We start from the raw sequence: 12812 nt of genomic DNA on the forward strand, positions 1-12812 counted from the left end.
GTGTGACCCAGTGAGAGGCAGCAGTGTGACCCAGTGTGTGGCAGTGTGACCCAGTTTGGGGCAGCAGTGTGACCCAGTGTGAGGCAGCAGTGTGACCCAGTGTGGGGCAGCAGTGTGAACCAGTGTGGGACAGCAGTGTGACCCAGTGTGGGGTAGCAGTGTGACCCAGTGTGGGGTAGCAGTGTGACCCAGTTTGGGCAGCAGTGTGACCCAGTGTGGGGCAGCAGTGTGACCCAGTGTGGGGCAGCAGTATGACCCAGTGTGGGGTAGCAGTGTGACCCAGTGTGAGGCAGCAGTGTGACCCAGTGTGAGGCAGCAGTGTGACCCAGTGTGGGGCAGCAGTGTGACCCATTGTGAGGCAGCAGTGTGACCCAGTTTCGGGCACCAGTGTGAACCAGTGTGAGGCACCAGTGTGACCCAGTGTGGGGCAGCAGTGTGACCCAGTGTGAGGCAGCAGTGTGACCCAGTGTGGGGTAGCAGTGTGACCCAGTGTGGTGTAGCAGTGTGACCCAGTGTGGGGCAGCAGTATGACAAAGTGTGAGCTAGCAGTGTGTCCCAGTGTGGGGCAGCAGTGTGACCCAGTGTGGGGTAGCAGTGTCACCCAGTGTGAGGCAACGGTGTGACCCAGTGTGAGGCAGCAGTGTGACCCAGTGTGGGGTAGCAGTGTGACCCAGTGTGAGGCAGCAGTGTGGCTCAGTGTGGGGTAGCAGTGTGACCCAGTGTGAGGCTGCAGTGTGACCCAGTGTGGGGTAGCAGTGTGACCCAGTGAGAAGCAGCAGTGTGACCCAGTGAGGGGCAGTGTGACCCAGTGTGGGGCAGCAGTGTGACCCAGTAGTGTGACCCAGTGTGGGGCAGCAGTATGACCCAGTGTGAGGCAGCAGTGTGACTCAGTGTGGGGCAGCAGTGTGACCCAGTGTGGGGCAGCAGTGTGACCCAGTTTGGGCAGCGGTGTGACCCAGTGTGGGGCAGCAGTGTGACCCAGTGTGGGGCAGCAGTGTGACCCAGTGTGAGGCAGCAGTGTGACTCAGTGTGGGGCAGCAGTGTGACCCAGTGTGAGGCAGCAGTGTGACCCAGTGTGAGGCAGCAGTGTGACCCAGTGTGAGGCAGCAGTGTGACCCAGTGTGAGGCAGCAGTGTGACCCAGTGTGAGGCAGCAGTGTGACCCAGTGTGAGGCAGCAGTGTGACCCAGTGTGAGGCAGCAGTGTGACCCAGTGTGAGGCAGCAGTGTGACCCAGTGTGAGGCAGCAGTGTGACCCAGTGTGAGGCAGCAGTGTGACCCAGTGTGAGGCAGCAGTGTGACCCAGTGTGTGGCAGCAGTGTGACCCAGGGTGGGGCAGCAGTATGACCTTGTGGGAGCAGCAGTGTGACACAGTGTGAGGCAGCAGTGTGATCCAGTGTGAGGCAACAGTGTGACCCAGTGTGTGGCAGCAGTGTGACGCAGTGTGGGGCAGCAGTGTGACCCAGTGTGGGGCAGAAGTGTGACCCAGTGTGAGGCAGCAGTGTGACCCAGTGTGGGATAGCAGTGTGACCCAGTGTCGGATAGCAGTGTGACCCAGTGTGGGGCAGAAGTGTGACCCAGTGTGAGGCAGCAGTGTGACCCAGTGTGAGGCAGCAGTGTGACCCAGTGTGAGGCAGCAGTGTGACCCAGTGTGAGGCAGCAGTGTGACCCAGTGTGAGGCAGCAGTGTGACCCAGTGTGGGATAGCAGTGTGACCCAGTGTCAGATAGCAGTGTGACCCAGTGTGGGGCAGAAGTGTGACCCAGTGTGAGGCAGCAGTGTGACCCAGTGTGGGATAGCAGTGTGACCCAGTGTCAGATAGCAGTGTGACCCAGTGTGGGGCAGAAGTGTGACCCAGTGTGAGGCAGCAGTGTGACCCAGTGTGGGATAGCAGTGTGACCCAGTGTCAGATAGCAGTGTGACCCAGTGTGGGGCAGAAGTGTGACCCAGTGTGAGGCAGCAGTGTGACCCAGTGTGAGGCAGCAGTGTGACCCAGTGTGAGGCAGCAGTGTGACCCAGTGTGAGGCAGCAGTGTGACCCAGTGTGAGGCAGCAGTGTGACCCAGTGTGGGGTAGCAGTGTGACCCAGTGTGGTGTAGCAGTGTGACCCAGTGTGGGGCAGCAGTGTGACCCAGTGTGGGGCAGCAGTGTGACCCAGTGTGGGGCAGCAGTGTGACACAGTGTGGGGCAGCAGTGTGACCCAGTGTGGGGCAGCAGTGTGACCCAGTGTGAGGCAGCAGTGCGACTCAGTGTGGGGCAGCAGTGTGACCCAGTGTGGGGCAGCAGTGTGACCCAGTTTTGGCAGCGGTGTGACCCAATGTGGGGCAGCAGTGTGACCCAGTGTGGGGCAGCAGTGTGACCCAGCAGTGTGACCCAGTGTGAGGCAGCAGTGTGACCCAGTGTGGGGCAGTGTGACCCAGTGTGGGGCAGCAGTGTGACCCAGTGTGAGCCAGCAGTGTGACCCAGTGTGGGGCAATGTGACCCAGTGTGGGGCAGCAGTGTGACCCAATGTGGGGCAGCAGTGTGACGCAGTGTGGGGTAGCAGTGTGACCCAGTGTGGAGCAGCAGTGTGACCCAGTGTGTGCTAGCAGTGTGACCCAGTGTGGGGCAGCAGTGTGACCCAGTGTGAGGCAGCGGTGTGACCCAGTGTGAGGCAGCAGTGTGACCCAGTGTGGGGTAGCAGTGTGACCCAGTGTGGGGCAGCTGTGTGACCCAGTGTGGGGCAGCAGTGTGACCCAGTGTGGGGCAGTGTGACCCAGTGTGGGGCAGCAGTGTGACCCAGTGTGGGGCAGCAGTGTGACCCAGTGTGCGGCAGCTGTGTGACCCAGTGTGAGGCAGCAGTGTGACCCAGTGTGGGGCAGTGTGACCCAGTGTGGGGCAGCAGTGTGACCCAGTGTGGGGCAGCAGTGTGACCCAGTGTGTGCCAGCGGTGTGACCCAGTGTGGGGCAGCAGTGTGACCCAGTGTGGGGCAGCAGTGTGACCCAGTGTGTGACCCAGTGTGGGGCAGCAGTGTGACCCAGTGTGTGCCAGCAGTGTGACCCAGTGTGGGGCAGCAGTGTGACCCAGTGTGAGCTAAGCTGTGCTGTGTGAAGTGGCACTGCCTGCATGGACAGGCTGGGCTCTCAGTGATCCATCTGGTCAGGTACCTTCTCACCAGACGGCCCAGGTGGGCCATTATCTCCAGCCGGCCCAAACCGGCCTTTCGGACCCTCCGGACCATCTTCTCCCCTGGGACCCGCTGGACCAAGCTCACCCTGAGAGAAAACAATAATACCAAACAGTTGATTAGAAAGAGCCCTGAGAGGGAGAGGCAGAGAAAGAGGGAGGAACATTTAGGTGAATGGAATGCCAGGGAAATAGAAATGGGAGAAAGGATGAAGGAGCTGGGGGTGCTGGGGTCAACAAAGCAAACAAGGGAAATGAGGGTAATTGAGATAAGGGCCACTGACAGCAAAGGACATGGAAGAAAGGAGAGAGTCTCCTTTATGCAAGAAGTGAGGGAAAGCAAGTTTCAAAAATATACTTTATTCATAAACTGTCTTTATATATTCGTAGATGATCACTAAAGCAGTTCACAGCAGTATGTGAAGAAACAAACATTGGAGTTTGACTCTCCAACGAACACTGCAAAGGCATTTCTTACTTGTACAAGAGTATATTTACGATTATTTGGGATAGTGACAGGTCAAAGGGCAGAGGGCAAAGACAGTGTTCCTATAGTTAGCTCTGCCTGAAGACTCATTCCCTTTACAGAGAGTGGGAGTGGGCTGGGACCTGATTGGATGGCGAATTCTATCTGTCTCCCAGGGTTTTGCTCATTAGCCTGTCCTCTCGGACGCTGCCTGAACTGCTGTGCTCTTCCAGCACCACTAATCCAGAATCTGTCCTCTCTCTCGGAAATTCAAACTCTGTGCCCTTCCTCTTCTGGACTTTTGCATTTCAGAATATTAATGAGCTGCATCTCTTTCCAAACAGATGAAAATGTGAAATATTTTGGACCACTTTATCCTTCTAATGACTGAATCTTGACAGAAAACCAATTTCTCTTTGAACAACGCTCCTTTGTGGGCTGGTTTGGATTTACAATGTGTTGTGCTGCACTGATATCATGTGGAAACAGTGAGAGCTTGGCTGAGGGGAGACTCTCAGAGGAGACGATGTAACTGTGACAGTAAATCACTCCGGCTCTGAAGGACAGACTCGGGTTACCGGATAATTCAGCTCCAGCCGCTTGTCTCCGTGATGCTGAAGGAATGAACAGCAGCTCAGAAACTAAACTGGTCCCTGGCCAGAACCAATGGCCTTGGAGTCAGAGACGGCAAAGGAATGAGATCATGAAATACTACAACACATGGAATATAATGACAGTGTGTGAAAGAGACGGACAGAGAGTCAGAGAGAGAGAGTGGAGGGGGAGAGAGGGACGGGGAGGTAGAGAGACAGAGGTAGAACAAGGGAGAGAGAGCAAGAATGAGGGGGAGAGAGAGTTAGAGGGAGAGAGAGAGGTAGATTGGGAGAGTAAGAGAGAGAGAGTTAGAGAGTTCAGTGTGAGAACCATTGACATGGTGAGGACAGCTGGGCTGAGGAGCGGACACATACACAGGAACCTTCCCAAACCTACAAGGGTGGGATTGAGGTTCTTGATGCTTCAGTCTGGGTGAAGCTGTCTTCTGGAAAGGTGGGAGAAGGGTCTTTGAATATCTTTTGTTTCAGGGATGAAAGATGATCAGGTTGAGCGGGAATGTGGAGAATCAGTTCAGCCACGGTCTCATTGAACAATGCTGCAGGGGCTTGAAGGGTAGAGTGACCTCTGCCTGCTCCTAATCCACAGGTTTCTACGGTTACTAACCATGGTCACTAAGGACCTGCTTTGACACATGGGACTGATCAACTGTCACTAGGAGACCAGCTGCCGAGCAATATGCTCACCTTTCTGATCATTCATTTCAATGAGTGGACTCAGTGAGAGTTATGGTGAAAACCTCACCTCACTCTTCAATTCTCTGTGTTACTGTCTGTCAGGGAGGTGTTTCCCTCTAACTCTGTTTACCTCAATCATCTCAGAGGGATTAATCACCAACTGGAAACCTGGGTTACATTTTGGCTGTTACACATTTAGTGCTCTCAGGCCTGGAGAGACTGTGGAAGAAAGTTACAGGAATGAGTCCAGGGATGAGGGACTATGGTGATTGAGGAGAGACTGCAGACCCTGGGATTGTCCTTCTCAGAGCAGAGAAAGTTGAGGGGAGATTTAATCAAGGAGTTCAAAATCAGGGTCAGGTTTGTTTGATGAATGAGAGAAACTGCTCCCAGGGGCAGGAGGGTCAGGGACCAGACAGACACAGACTGAAGGGTATCAGGAAAAGGACCAGAGTCGGGGAGGAGGAGAATTTATTTTTGCACATCAGTTTATTGTGATCTGAGACATGCTGCCTGAAAGGGAGATGGGAGCAGACTGAACAGGAACTTTTGAAACAGCGGATCAAAGATATTTGAGAAGGAGATTTTTTGGAGGTTCAGGAGAAAGAGCAGGGTAATGGGGAGGAGTGGGATTAACTGGATACATTTTTCAGAGAGTTGCTATAGACGTGATGGGCTGAATGGTCTCTTGCTGGGCTGTATCATTCTGCGATTCCTTTCATTACTTCAGTGCCAGGATGTTATGTTTGAGAACTCACTCTGTCGCCCTTTACTCCCATATCACCCTTGAATCCTGGGAAACCATCTTCACCCTGTTAAAACACAAAGACAATAGGACAATGAGACTGTGTCTCCAGCTATCACTGAAGCCACTCCCACTAAGGCAGATCCCAAATAATAACACACTGACGCCCCCCCAACAAACTCCCACATACCCAACACACACTCGCACTCACCTTCCACCTTGTTCACACACAGACAAATCACACACTTGGCTTCTGTCTCTCAACACTCTGTAAATCCCAGATTCTTTCCAAGGTTTGTAATAGACCCCTGCCTCACACTTTGATGGTGATGATCTGTTGCTTACCTTCTCGCCTTTATGTCCCATCAAGCCACGAACACCATCAGCACCCTGAAAAAAACAACAGGTCAGATCTCACAGGTTAGTAAAATAACCTGGCAGTGCACAGCAACCAGTGTACCAATTCTGTGCCAGGACACAGCCCTGGGAGAGAGAAGAGCAAGGAGCAGCCTCCCTCAGTTTTGATCCCAGCTGATGGGAACACTGGACAAGTCAGATCTCAGAAGAAGATTCGGATTGATAAATCATGGGTTTATTTGTTCAGCTTGTTTGACAATAGGCTACAGGTATACTTTAAAAAAAGAAAATCACATTTATTACAGAAAAGAAAAGCACGACCTAGACAGGAAAAACAGAATTATCTCACTGCAAACACCAGAAAGATGTTTCATTCTGTAACACCCTTGCAGATAGAGTCATCCTTATCGCCACATTAAAGCTTCTTCTTTATCGGGAACACCTGTAATTAGTTCCCTTTCAGCAAGTTTATGTGATTAATAATAGGCTACTCCTTCCCATAAAGGTCTCTTTCCAGACCCTCAACACAGATTGTTAACAAAGCTCACTATTCCCGGTCTTCACATCTTCCATGAAGGTGCCAAATGTCTTCCTTTCTGACACCTCCTGAGAATTCTGCTTGTGGATATTTTCCCTCAGTGAGGATCTCTGAACAGTACCCCAGTGAGAGTCAGTGTGTGTGGGAGCTGTACCCCAGTGAGAGTCAGTGTGTGTGGGAGCTGTACCCCAGTGAGAGTCAGTGTGTGTGGGACTGTACCCCAGTGAGAATCAGTGTGTGTGGGACTGTACCCCAGTGAGAGTCAGTGTGTGTGGGAGCCGTACCCCAGTGAGAGTCAGTGTGTGTGGGACTGTACCCCAGTGAGAGTCAGTACGTGTGTGGGAGCTGTACTCAGTGAGAGTCAGTGTGCGTGGGAGCTGTACCCCAGTGAGAGTCAGTGTGTGTGGGATTGTACCCCAGTGAGAGTCAGTGTGTTTGGGAGTTTCCCCAGTGAGAGTCAGTGTGTGTGGGAGCTGTACCCCAGTGAGAGTCAGTGCGTGTGGGAGCTGTACCCCAGTGAGAGTCAGTGTGCGTGGGAGCTGTACCCCAGTGAGCGGCAGTGTGTGTGGGACTGTACCCCAGTGAGAGTCAGTGTGTTTGGGAGTTTCCCCAGTGAGAGTCAGTGTGTGGGAGCTGTACCCCAGTAAGAGTCAGTGTGTTTGGGAGTGTACCCCAGTGAGAGTCAGTGTGTGGGGGGGCTATACCCCAGTGAGAGTCAGTGCGTGTGGGAGCTGTACTCAGTGAGAGTCAGTGTGTTTGGGAGTGTACCCCAGTGAGAGTCAGTGTGTGTGGGAGCTGTACCCCAGTGAGAGTCAGTGTGTTTGGGAGTGTACCTCAGTGAGAGTCAGTGTGTGTGGGAGACTGTACCCCAGTGAGAGACAGTGTGTGACGGAGCTGTACCCCAATGAGAGTCAGTGTGTGTGGGACTGTACCCCAGTGAGAGTCAGTGTGTGTGGGAGCTGTACCCCAGTGAGAGTCAGTGTGTGTGGGGAGCTGTACCCCAGTGAGTGTCAGTGCATGTGGGACTGTACCCCAGTGAGAGTCAGTGTGTGTGGGACTGTACCCCAGTGAGAGTCAGTGTGTGTGGCAGCTGTACCCCAGTGAGAGTCAGTGTGTGTGGGAGCTGTACCCCAGTGAGAGTCAGTGTGCGTGGGAGCTGTACTCAGTGAGAGTCAGTGTGTTTGGGAGTGTACCTCAGTGAGAGTCAGTGTGTGTGGGAGACTGTACCCCAGTGAGAGTCAGTGTGTGTGGGAGCTGTACCCCAGTGAGAGTCAGTGTGTGTGGGACTGTACCCTAGTGAGAGTCAGTGTGTGTGGGAGCTGTACCCCAGTGAGAGTCAGTGTGCGTGGGAGCTGTACCCCAGTGACAGTCAGTGTGTGTGGGAGCTGTACCCCAGTGAGAGTCAGTGCGTGTGGGAGCTGCACTCAGTGAGAGTCAGTGTGCGTGGGAGCTGTACCCCAGTGAGAGTCAGTGTGTGTGGGAGACTGTACCCCAGTGAGAGTCAGTGTGTGTGGGAGCTGTACCCCAGTGAGAGTCAGTGTGCGTGGGAGCTGTACCCCAGTGACAGTCAGTGTGTGTGGGAGCTGTACCCCAGTGAGAGTCAGTGCGTGTGGGAGCTGCACTCAGTGAGAGTCAGTGTGCGTGGGAGCTGTACCCCAGTGAGAGTCAGTGTGTGTGGGAGCTGTACCCCAGTGAGAGTCAGTGTGTGTGGGACTGTACCCAAGTGAGTGTCAGTGTGTGGGAGCTGCACCCCAGTGAGAGTCAGTGTGTTTGGGAGTGTACCCCACTGAGAGTCAGTGTGTGTGGGAGCTGTACCCCAGTGAGAGTCTGTGTGTGTGGGACTGTACCCCAGTGAGAGTCAGTGTGTTTGGGAGTGTACCCCATTGAGAGTCAGTGTGTGTGGGAGCTATACCCCAGTGAGAGTCAGTGCATGTGGGAGCTGTACCCCAGTGAGAGTCAGTGTGTGTGGGACTGCCCCCCAGTGAGAGTCAGTGTGTGTGGGACTGTAGCCCAGTGAGAGTCAGTGTGTTTGGGAGTGTACCTCAGTGAGAGTCTGTGTGTGTGGGAGACTGTACCCCAGTGAGAGACAGTGTGTGTGGGAGCTGTACCCCAGTGAGAGTCAGTGTGTGTGGGACTGTACCCCAGTGAGAGTCAGTTTGTGTGGGAGCTGTACCCCAGTGAGAGTCAGTGTGTGTGGGGACTATACCCCAGTGAGAGTCAGTGCATGTGGGACTGTACCCCAGTGAGAGTCAGTGTGTGTGGGAGCCGTACTCAGTGAGAGTCAGTGTGCGTGGGAGCTGTACCCCAGTGAGAGTCAGTGTGTGTGGGACTGCACCCAGTGAGAGTCAGTGTGTGTGGGACTTTACCCCAGTGAGAGTCAGTGTGTGTGGGAGCTGTACCCCAGTAGAGTCAGTGTGTGAGGGACTGTGCCCCAGTGAGGGTCAGTGTGTGTGGGAGCAGTACCCCAGTGAGAGTCAGTGTGTGTGTGAGCTGTACCCCAGTAGAGTCAGTGCATGTGGGACTGTACCCCAGTGAGAGTCAGTGTGTGTGGGAGCTGTACCCCAATGAGAGTCAGTGTGTGTGGGAGCTGTACTCAGTGAGAGTCAGTGTGTGTGGGACTGTACCCCAGTGAGAGTCAGTGTGTGTGGGAGCCATACCCCAGTGAGGGTCAGTGTCTGTGGGACTGTACCCCAGTGAGAGTCAGTGTGTGTGGCAGCTGTACCCCAGTGAGAGTCAGTGCGTGTGGGACTGTACTCCAGTGAGAGTCAGTGTGTGTGGGACTGTACCCCAGTGAGGGTCAGTGTGTGGGAGCTGTACCATGGTGAATGGGTTGTATCTTATATGTTTTCCGCTGTGAGTGTGAAATCAATTGATCTTACCTTGACACCACGTGGTCCTGGATAGCCAATAGGACCCTGTGGCCCTGGTGGACCCTGAAGAGACAAAATACAGAAATGAGTTGGTGTCATTTCGGTCATTCCTCCGAGATGGGGAATATTTTGCGCGGTGCTTCACAGCTCTGCTATTGTCGACTGAACTTTATAATTATCGTCCTGCTGCTTGACCCTTGGGAACCAGTGACCCTCTCTCCAGGAGCTCAGACATTCCGCCCTGTCACAGCTGCACCTTGCGCTGCACTCGCCCACGTTGCAGCTTGACTTTGCTCGAATCTCAGGTGGGTGGTTTGGAGGTGGGCCTCTGAGCCTGGCATTGGCCCAAGAGAACATGATGAAGAACTCCCTGTGAGGCGATTGTGAGAGCAAAACTGGAGCTAAATGCTAGCAGGAGGTGCTAGAGTCCAACCAAGACCCACTGTACACAGGTCAGGCTGGTGTACACGGGTGAATCAATACCAATGGGTCAGGGTACATGGGATCACCCACTGTACACAGCTCAGGCTGGTGTACACGGGGTGGATCAATACCAATGGGTCAGGGTACATGGGATCACCCACTGTACACAGGACAGGTTGGTGTACACGGGGTGGATCAATACCAATGGGTCAGGGTACATGGGATCACCCACTGTACACAGGACAGGCTGGTGTACACGGGGTGGATCAATACCAATGGGTCAGGGTACATTGGGATCACCCACTGTACACAGGACAGGCTGGTGTATACGGGGTGGATCAATACCAATGGGTCAGGGTACATGGGATCACCCACTGTACACAGGACAGGCTGGTGTACACGGGGTGGATCAATACCAATGGGTCAGGGTACATGGGATCACCCACTGTACACAGCTCAGGCTGGTGTACACAGGGTGGATCAATACCAATGGGTCAGGGTACATGGGATCACCCACTGTACACAGGACAGGTTGGTGTATACGGGGTGGATCAATACCAATGGGTCAAGGTACATGGGATCACCCACTGTACACAGGACAGGCTGGTGTACACGGGGTGGATGAGGGTATGTGGGATGGGTGAAATGAGATGCATTGCTGTGCGGTGTAGAGAATAAAAACAGCTTAAAGAGAGAGAAAGTGGAACATACTGGGCTGCCCTTCTCTCCAGTTGGACCCTCCTTGCCAGGGTGACCCTGTACAGAAACAAAATGACAACATCAAACATCAGCATTACAGCAGAGTGCCACCTTCCCCGACTGCTTCACTGGGACATCCCCATTGGAAGTGCTCAGATTCCCTGGGCTTTGGGCATTGGGGAGAGGTCATCAGTCCCATGAACCTAACCTTCCATTTAATTGAATCCCGGCTAATAACGCCCCAAAACATTCCATTCACTTCAGTTTCAAAAAGATGACTGGGGAGACAAGGAGAATTATTGGGAATACACATTTATATTTGAGAAACCATGTGGAAAAACTGGAAGGTATGGAACTATGTGGATATTTTCTGGATTGAAATGAGTTTAGCAGGTGATTGAATTAAGGAATGAAGTCAGCAGCTTAAGATGGGCTCTAAGACATGTTCTGGTTACCGAAGAATCATGTGACATTTGCTAAAGAAAGCCAAGCTTTCAAAGAGATAAGAAATGGGATTTATGGGCCTTCTCTCAGCCGAGTATAAATATCTCCCTATTTCTCCCTTTTTTTAGCTTTGACAAAGGGTCAGTTAGACGCGAAACGTCAGCTCTTTTCTCTCCTTCCAGATGCTGCCAGACCTGCTGAAATTTTCCAGCGTTTTCTCTTTTGGTTTCTGTTGTCTTTTTATGTTGAGTGAGTGCATCTGTGTTTGGGATTACAAGATCTAGCTTTATTTCTGAATGATAGTTCAGGTATTTACTGGTGTTTTCAACTTGATTTAAAAACGCGTTTTGTTCATAATGAATGGATTATTTTGGGTTCTTTGCAGATGTCTGAGGAATGTTTTGTTTGAACTGGTTAGTGGGAGCAAAGTAATTGGCCATTCTGCTGATTGAACCAACACTTTGTACCTGATGGAGTGACTGGGGGAGTGGGGGAGGCTGAATTACCATCACAATCCCCCTGTCGCAGTCAGAACACCAGGGTGATGTTGAAATTTGGAACACATTGCCTGAAAGGGTGGGGAATGGGGAAATATTAGAGTAGATTAGATTACTTACTGCGTGGAAACAGGCCCTTCGGCCCAACAAGTCCACACCGACCCGCCGAAGCGCAACCCACCCAGAGCCATTCCCCTACATTTACCCCTTCACCTGACACTACCGGCAATTTAACATCGACAATCCACCCTAACCTGCACATCTTTGGACTGTGGGAGGAAACCGGAGCACCCGGAGGAAACCGACGCAGACACGGGGAGAATGTGCAAACTCCACACAGTCACCCGAGGCTGGAATTGAATCCGGGTCTATGGTGCTGTGAAGCAGCAGTGCTAACCACTGAGCCACCGTGCTGCCCATAACTTTCAAAACTGAATGAGATTAAAACTCAGGAAGGACAGCAGAGAGTGGAATGAATGGGATAGCTCTTTCAGCGAGGCTAGAACATACACAATGGGCCAAATGGTCTTGTCAATGCTTGCATCAACCCAGGATTCTGTGAAATTTCTTTTGGGCAGTTAAAGAATTTGAATTCAGTTTTTTAAAAACCTGAAGATAAAAATTCTGGGATCCGCAAAAGTTGTGATGTAGCTGTTGATTGTCAGTAAAATCCATCTGGTTCAGTCATGCCCTTGAGGGTGGGAGTCTGCCATTCTTACCTGGTCTGGCCTAATGTAACTCCAGACCCTCAGGAATGGGGATGATTTTTATCTGCCCTTTGAGGGTACTCAGCTGGATTAAATCAAAGGACAAGAAATGAGGGTGAATAACTTTGCCTCCCCTCCAATTGGTGTAACTCACCCCTCTCCACCTAGCACCTACCAGCTGAGGGGTATAACTCACCGGTGGTCCATCTGCTCCTGGTAATCCTGGGAGACCTGGTTTGCCAGTGGGTCCCTGTGGAATGAAAGACAGAGAATCTGGGAGTGAGTGCAAAGTGCTGTGATCACTGAGAGCACAGGAAGGCCTCCTGTGCCTAAGGGTTTGAATTCTCCTGGAAGAGAAACTTACTTTAGCTCCTGGAGGTCCAATTGGTCCCTGAGGCCCGGGGAGACCCTGGGAAAGAAAACACAACAGATTAGGCATAACTAAACAGAGACAAACATTACTGCAGACAGTCGAGCAGTGGTAAGGACGGTTGGACATGTCTTATAATGTTAATTAGCCAGTTACACAGAATATAACATGCCAATGAGCCCCTCTGCTCTGTAATGGTGTTTCTGCCCCAAACCAGTTTCCTCCCACTCCCTCTTCATCATTAC

The 12812-nt window shown here is 52.5% G+C and overlaps 1 protein-coding gene across 1 annotated transcript; it reads right to left on the reverse strand.

Moving 5' to 3' along the window:
• Positions 1-3143: 3143 nt before the first annotated feature.
• On the reverse strand, positions 3144-12606 carry LOC122546592 (collagen alpha-1(XI) chain-like; the record flags this gene model as incomplete). The annotated part of the gene is made up of 7 exons (XM_043685274.1): positions 3144-3251; positions 5676-5729; positions 6008-6052; positions 9437-9490; positions 10562-10606; positions 12394-12447; positions 12562-12606. Coding segments are annotated over 7 exons (405 nt in total), but the record flags the coding sequence as incomplete, so codon positions are not given.
• Positions 12607-12812: the final 206 nt, after the last annotated feature.

The sequence above is a fragment of the Chiloscyllium plagiosum genome, unplaced genomic scaffold, assembly GCF_004010195.1.
Source record: "Chiloscyllium plagiosum isolate BGI_BamShark_2017 unplaced genomic scaffold, ASM401019v2 scaf_13389, whole genome shotgun sequence".
In the NCBI taxonomy this organism is placed as follows: domain Eukaryota; kingdom Metazoa; phylum Chordata; class Chondrichthyes; order Orectolobiformes; family Hemiscylliidae; genus Chiloscyllium; species Chiloscyllium plagiosum.